The sequence below is a fragment of the Bison bison genome, unplaced genomic scaffold (assembly GCF_000754665.1).
Source record: "Bison bison bison isolate TAMUID 2011002044 unplaced genomic scaffold, Bison_UMD1.0 scf7180017864529, whole genome shotgun sequence".
Lineage (NCBI taxonomy): Eukaryota > Metazoa > Chordata > Mammalia > Artiodactyla > Bovidae > Bison > Bison bison.
The window spans coordinates 2,570,848-2,579,140 of record NW_011495079.1 but is presented as its reverse complement, the minus strand read 5'-3'; the positions used below and the strand labels follow the sequence as shown (position 1 = coordinate 2,579,140).

At 34.2% G+C, this 8,293-nt stretch overlaps 1 protein-coding gene across 1 annotated transcript in view; it reads right to left on the bottom strand.

Annotated features, from left to right (window-relative positions):
- Positions 1–867: 867 nt before the first annotated feature.
- LOC104982272 (lamina-associated polypeptide 2, isoform alpha-like) overlaps positions 868–8,293 on the bottom strand; it is a 13,824-nt gene continuing 6,398 nt past the window's right edge. The window contains exons 4-6 of the mRNA XM_010831616.1: positions 6,823–6,949; positions 4,548–4,706; positions 868–3,553 (exon numbers count right to left, since the gene is read on the bottom strand). Of these exons, the coding sequence (XP_010829918.1) occupies positions 2,049–3,553; positions 4,548–4,706; positions 6,823–6,949 (1,791 nt within the window). The 3' untranslated portion in view covers positions 868–2,048. The remainder of the gene's footprint in view (positions 3,554–4,547; positions 4,707–6,822; positions 6,950–8,293) is intronic.

Sequence of the window (8,293 nt, the reverse complement as noted above, 5' to 3'; positions counted from 1 at the left end):
TACCATAACAACTCAAATACATGTATCTTTTTATATGGTTCAAAATCCCATTCTCCTAGTCTTGATTTTATCACCATTTGAGGGGCTAGATTTTTCAAGAGACTGATAAAAATTTTAGTTAGCTTCCATACTATTGTGGCCATTTATCAGTGTAACAAAATTAATGTCGTCACTTCTATTAACAAAAAGTTAATTACTTTCTTATCAGAGACAGAAATGGAGTCAATTCTTAAAACAAAAGCTTAGTCTTCATGAAGTCAATGGTTTCGCTAAAAAACAGTCAAGATAATTATGTGGCTTGCTAACTATCTAGACTAGCACTAGTCACTCCAGTCTACTTCCAAGTTTCCCAAAAATAAACAGTGATTTTTCCTTTTTACCATGTCAGTTCAGATAGTTCCATCTTTATTTAGGATTAAGGTATCAACTCCATCCCCCACTTCCTAGTAATTCTATTAATGGCTCTATTATCTATGGGACAATCCTTAACAAAGTCTTTTGTCCGTTAACTCAGAATCTTAAGAATTAGAAAGCACAAAGTAAAGAACCCAACAGTAGTTAGCAGAAATTCAGTTACACAAATTAGTTATCTGGTCACAGACTAGTTTCTCTTACAAACTTAAATTTCAATAGCTGATAAAAAACATGATCCTCATGAACTATACTTCAGTTAAAAAAAAAAAACCCATGGTCCTCAAATAGAAAACAAAAAAAAAAATCTGAATATTTTCAGCTATACCATTGGAATGTCAGGTAGTTTCTATGAGGAAATGGAAAAGGCACGTTCATCCACAAATATCTAACTTGCTGAAACTCCAAGAATAAAACACACACATACAACATGTTTGTGGAGACCACACAAAACTGTTCCAATTTAACAACTTTATTGAATTTGCAGAAGCATTCTACAGTTACACATTTAAAAAATCACAGAGTACTTAATAGGTACATGTATACATGTACATTTCAAAAGACAAATAACAAAATTACTCCCAGAAAGCTGCAAAGATGGACAGGTTAGTCTAAGAATATAGTAATAGCTGTAAGTCCCAAGAGACTGTATTTTGCTTATACTTAATCTACTATTTTCCATAAAAATACAAAGAAATTCAATAATCAAGTGCCTCTACAATTAGACTCTCTCATCTTACAATCATAGAAATGAAAACAAAGAATAATATACTGCTTTATATTGACACATAGAAACTGGTATACAGTATGATTTCTTATAACTTAAAAAAAAACTAACAAAATTGCTTTGAAAATTTAGCTTAGATTAAGCCAAATCATCCATGAATTACTACACACCTTAGGAGTGTAAGTTCCATCTTTCTTAATTCATTTGACTATAGTTTTACAGTTATGGTGAGACTGCAGTATCCCAGAATACTATGGTCTAGAGCAGTATTTCTCAAAGTGTGGTCTACCAACTGTTTGCTACCAGTCCATGAAAAAATGAGGCATTTGCACTGGAATGTAAATCAGCACACTGTCTGTCTCTCTCAATAAAATTTTACCTCAAAAATAAACCCTGTCATTGGTCTAGATTCAAATTCTGGTACATGCTTATCTTATCTGTGGATAAGTAACAGTTTGTAGACTGGCACTTTGAGTTGCACTGATTTGGAATATTATGAACAATACTATAGACATCAGCAAAAACAACATAAGTGAGAAGAGAAAATATGTAGAAAATATAAGTTCTGGAAAGCAAAGAGATATTTAGTAATATTTAAACCATGAAGACTCAACTTATAATCTAGTTAATGGAATTTTCTTAAAGAGCTGTAAGAAAACCTTAAAATCTTAAAATAGGAACAACTATTTGAGAAAAAACATATGATCTAGAAAAGCTTTAAACTGTTAGTCTCAGGCTTTCTATATAGCCAACTTTAAAAAAAAGGCAGTTATATGTAGGCAATTACCTTTATAGTTCAATTTAACTGGTAGAAGTTTGACAGTTTGGCATAAAAGTATTTCAAATTCCTAGAAAAGCTGCCAAGTTCCCCATATTAAAGATTACATAGATGTCTTTATTCTTAATTTTACTAGTGTTTATTTCCATACTTTTTAATTACTTTGAGTACTTCTCTTCCAAATAATGTTCCACCTTTAAAGGGCACAACAGCCAGCTTATTCTTAGAAGCTGGATTTATTCTGCAATCCTTTAGCCAGAGATGTCGGCGGCCTAAAGTGGAAGATCCCATGGTATGGGCAGCCATCTTTACCTCATCAAAGGCAGCTTCACAAAGGAATGAGGCTGCATCATATGCTCTGCTTAGCAATCCAACTGCCTGGTTCGTGCAACTAGGATCTGAGCTAAGAATTTGTGCAGCCTGACTCACATCTGCCTGCAGAGCCCGAGCTACAAAGGCAGTGTGGGTTGCAACCTGCAATGCTGATGCTGCAGCTTCATAGGTTCTACAAAGTGCTAAGTCCAACTGTTTATCACAGGACTCAGTGGAAGCTGCCTGAATACTCGCTGGTGGAGCGGCATGAGAAATAAACTCTAGGATTTCATCATCTACTTTTGGAACCGATAATATCCGTGTTGCCTCTCTAGAAGAAACTGGATACCTGCATGCCAATGAAGGCGGCTGCCTATCAATTTGCTGCCACTCCTCTTCAATTACTTTTAAAATAGATTCATGGAAGGGAAAAGATAGTTCGGGGGCATCTATTTTATCATGCTGTGATTGCTCAGACATTTCTATGCCTAAAGTAGCGAGTGAGTGAGAAACAACAGTTTTTGCAAAAGACATCAGTTCAGATCCAGGTGTATTTTGAAATGTCACAAAGGAACCTGAATCCTTTTCCTCTACTGACTTTTCACTGAATCTCGGTAATTTTCGTGGAGGAGACAGGGGTTCAGTTTCTCGAACATTAGATGGACCAATTCTCTTCCGTGTATTTGCTACATCAAGAAGAGGTGTAGAGTTAGAAGTCCCAGGCAACCTACCTCCTCCACCCTGGACCAATAGAGAATTGACATAATCTCTGATTGCCCTAGCAAGTGGTGGAGAAATTACTTGTGATTGCTCAGACTCTTCTAGTGCTTTCCTTTCACTGGAGACAACTGACTGATCTGAACCATGGGACCTCTTGGTACATACTGGCTGAATTCCACTTTTCTCTCCAAAGTAAATATTTTCTACTGTGTCTTTATAGCAAGTACTGGTAGTTTCTTTAATCAGTGAAGGAGAAGCTGCAGCAGAGACCAACATGGCAGCGAGTTCATGCTGAGGAGATGACGAAGAACTTTTCTCTAAACATCTATCATGGCTAGACTTGGAGGAAACAAACAAACCTCCAGAGGCTAACTTTTGGTCCCTGTCAGGCAAGGTTGTGGCAGTAAGAGGTTCCCTAGGTAGGTCTCCCTTAGAAGAATGTACTTTCTTAGCTGCCTGTTGTTCTGTCCTGCCCAGAGGAGGACGGGTGGAGATTTCAGGAAAAGAAATAGCCTGAAAAAATCCACCAGAGGCAGTAGTTGGAAGTTCAGAAAAAGGAACAAAATCCCTAGTGGACTTCGCTTTCTTGTGTTCTTTCTTCTTTCCTGTAGAGGCAAAAGAGGCAGGAAGTTTAAGCATTACTGTGTTTAATCTGATTCTACTCTTTGCCTCTTTGCTAACATAGTGGTGAAGGAAAAGACTCTATATTTCATATTCAGAACAACCAATCTGACAGATTGTGCCCTGACAGGCAATGCTTATAGAGATATAACCAATTTGAGTCATTAAATAGTCATGAGCTAACAAACAAGTCATATGAATTAAAAATTTATAAGTGTCAAGTTGTCATATAATAAATTTTAAAAGGTTGTTTATTTCACATATTACTTGAAAAATATTTAAATACCATGGCCAGTTTTCCTTAAAATAGCCCACAAAAAGTATGTCAAATTTACTATAGTTGTCTTGAAATCAGATCTTCTAGCAAAAATTATAAATTTAAATGCTTATCAACAGAGAACAGAGAAAACATGCCATATGTAAAGACTACTGCTATATGAGAAATAAACCAGACATATGTAATAAATCGAAAAGAGATCTTAGTAATATAACACAGAATAAAGAAAAACAAGTGGTAAGATATAGCATGATATCACACTGATTTTTAAAAAAGTACAAAATAATACCACAGACAGATGTATATGAAAAAGTATTTTAAAATAGGCTGCAAAAATAAGCATCAAATTAATGATAGTGTTTGCTTCTGTGGAGATGTTACTCGGAAAGGGGTAAGCGGGGAAACTTTGTCTCTACTCGTAACACTTTTTCCTCTTAGAAAGATGAGACTTGCAGCAAAAAAGATAAGGATACCTGGCAATTTTATGTGACAAAAATTAGACATCTGTACTTTTCTGTTTCTTAGAATTCTCAACAAAAGGTATTAAATCAAATTACTTGGAGGACTAATCATGGGAACAAAATCTACATATATCTTGGTAATATTATTTAAAATTTTATCTTCATGTTTATTATATCTGATGAATCTGAAAAATTTTTATTTTTTTGATTATATAGTTTATTAACATCACAAAATTTTACCTTCTTCATTGTCACTGTATCTGTCAGAGTCATTACTTCCATTCTGTCTTGTATTTTCCACTGAAGAAGAAATTGTTGGCAGAGGAGTAGAAGATCTAGATTCTGTTCCTTGTTCCCTCAGTTTCAACAGCTTTTTCTCATATAGTTTCCTGGTTGTTCCTGCATTAAGGCAGAACTTGTTTTATTACTTGTATTGTCTTATTTAAAGATTCAGCTCAGACATTATCTTTGGAAACATTAAAATGCTACTTTTCACTGTTTCTTCTTCTAAACTTAAGTGCTTAAAATATTTTCTAAAACAGGTTTTTCTCCTGAGATTTTAATACATGATTATAACAGTGTTTTTTTCTTTTTAGTAGCATGGGATACACAATAGACTGATTTAGGTCTTAAGGATATCCTACTACTGAAGAGCCACCTATGACTGAGTATCTTTGAGTAAAAAGTTTTGAACTTTGTGTAATTTCTCTAGTACTATGTAGCGAGTGTTGTCACTTTAGTCGTGTCTGACTTTTTGTGACCCTATGGACTGCAGCCCACCAGGCTTCTCTGTCCGTGGAATTCTCCAGGCAAGAACACTGGAGTGGGTTGCCATTTCCTCCTCAGGGGTCTTCCCGACCTGGGGATAAAACCCACATCTACATCTCCTGCACTGGCAGGCGGGTTCTTTACCACTAGCACCACCATAGTATTTGCCTTTGTAGAAAAATGTTTATAAACAGACTGTACTCTAAATTATTATGATTTAAACTCCATAATTCTAAGAGATTAATATGCCTATAAAACGTCATTCAGTTATGGAAAAAGCCCTGTAAAGTCAAAATTTTAAATTCAATATATTTGACACACAACACAGTAAACTTAAGATGTTAAATCATATTTAAATGTACTGCTGCAGTAAAAATGACCTTTTATGGAAAATGTGTTATAAACAGAAATTATACACCAATTAGATGGCAAAATAAAATTGATTATAAATAATTTAAACATCAATGACAACCAAAAATATTTTACGCTAATGTATATCTTTCCTTGATTTCTATAAGAGGAATAACATGATAAACATGTTTTCTAGAAACAATGTGCACCTCAGAATGCTATGTATAAAAGTAGTCTTAAGATGAAGAGCTGGGGAAGGGGAAATAGAGAGCTGTATTTAACCTTTCAGTTATACAAGATGAATAAGTTCTAGAAATCTAAGTATGGCTTGGGCTATAGTTAACAATGCTGTATCACATCCTTGAAATTTGCTAAGGTAGATCTTTGCTCTCACCACACATACACATATAAAAAGAAAACCATATGAAGTGATAGATATGTTAATTAGCTTGATTACGGTGATCATTTCACAATGTACAGGAAGTTGTACACCACATATGTACAACATGTTTGTCAATTATACCTCAATAAAGCTGGGGAAAAAAACAAACAACTGGCATATCAACATGTAATTTAATATGTTTGATACACAATACACAGGTTCCAACATCTCCTTTTATAATTTTAAATGAAAAATATAAAAAGTGTATTTATTGTCTGTTCGTAATTATATTAATAGGCTTACTATCATCCATTTGGAAGCAGTACATTAATTCTTATTTGCAACTATACCTACAGATAAAAACTCACAAATCTATAGTATTCAAAATTTTATATAACTGAGAAGATCAAACAGAACTTTCTTATCTTGAGTTTATTGCCAACACCCTCCAAAATTAAGGCATATCAGCCTTGCAAACTTAATGACTTAACAATAACCAAATGATGAAAATCCAGGGTATTTACTTTCAAGTTTTCTCTTTTCAGTTTGTTCTTTAGGGTATCCTTCTTGAATTATAATTAAGACAAGATTTTTTAAACCGCATTTTTAATGATAACTAAAAGGGGGTACTATGCTGGGAATTTAATAACTTGAGTTATATTAACAAGTCTGTCACTAACTTACTGATTTGGATTAATCTGGCCAGCTATGTTACCTAAGATTTTCCTCAACTGTTATGTAAGACCCGTTATGTCTCACCAAGCAATACGATACGGGCACAAAACAAAACAATCTCAACAGAGTAATCTTGAGGATTATATAGTTAAGATTATATAGTTCAATTGTCTAACTTTATTTCCCCCATCTATATTTGTATTTAGGGAAACTAAAGTCTTGGTCATAAAAATAATTAATGACAGGCCCTTAGAACAAAAACTCTACCTACTAGACAAGAGGGGAAAACAATTTTGGGGACTGCTTCATAAAAGGATACTTGAAACTTAATCAGCTTACCCACAATAGGACCAGGGTTCACTCCGTATTTCACAAGCTGGTCCAGAAGATCTTCGTTAGAGAGCTCTGTTACATCTAGATCATCTTTATCTTCTGGTCTGGGTTTATCAGTTTTCTTTGTGGCTTTCTGTAAACAAAGTCCAATTATCAATTCCTAATTAAAATTTCCAAATTAAGAAATTTTCATTTACTATATAACTAACACTGCATATAATAAACATGCAAATTTATCTTCAGGCTAACTTATGCTACAGTAGGGCTTAGCAATTTGATTAATTTAAAAGCAACTCATTATTCAAAAGTATTTTGTAAGTTCAATTATAATTATACAAACCTAACAAGCCAAGCAAGTAACTCAAATTTTAGTTATTACTGTTAAAATAGTCGATTTTGGTTAACTTATCTAAGAAGAGGTGATGGCACCAAAAATTCGAAAGAGCAAGTCTGGGTCTGAACATTTTCATTCAGATATTCCTAAATAACAATTACTACTGGCTTTTCAATAATTCTTGACAGTTTAAACCAGCAAACTTTAAGACTTTACCATAAAGGTTTACTCATGTTATGTATAAAAATGATTGCTTTTAAACAAGCATACTGGAATTTAGGAAGCCCAAACAGATATTCTTTTTTGTATATAGTGACTTTAGTGGCCAGTTTTTTGACATATGAAGGAAATCAGACTTTATGAATACCTATCACCTCTGTTACTGCTTTGTTACCACACAGTCTACATGATCATTTCACTAAGACTAGCTGAAAAATGTGGAACAAATGCAGAGAAAAAAAATCTAAAGGTGGTTTTTAAAATAATTTAAGGAATAGCATTATTTACTGGAAAAACTATATAAACTTCCAAGGTTCAATAGGGGAAGGAAGTGAAAGTCTGGTTACCTTTTAGGGTTGTGGCAAATAGCTTTACAAATGTCTCAGTAATCCCAGAAAGCATCAGAGTACTGAATATAAATGGTTGTTTAAATAATGGCCACAAATATCAAAGTCAATGTAGGCCCAGATTACTATTTAAGGCAGAAGAGTCAATACTGCATCCTAGAAATATTTTATGCAAAATGGCGAAAATCATAAAGTTGTATGGGCTGTTTACTTTCCAATGATGCTGAGGGGGAAAGAAAAGCCAGGCATTATTTGGTCACGTACTAGAATTTGTTTTTCAACCAAACAAAAATGTGAAATAACTTTATATAAAGAGCATAAATTATGACCAACCTAGACAGCATATTAAAAAGCAGAGACATTACTTTGTCAACAAAGGTCTGTCTAGTCAAGGCTATGGTTTTTCCAGTGGTCATGTATGGATGTGAGAGTTGGACTATAAAGAAAGCTGAGCTCTGAAGAACTGATGCTTTTGAACTGTGGTGTTGGAGAAGATTCTTGGGAGTCCCTTGGACTGCAAGGAGATCCAACCAGTCCATGCTAAAGGAGATCAGTCCTGGGTGTTCATTGGAAGGAC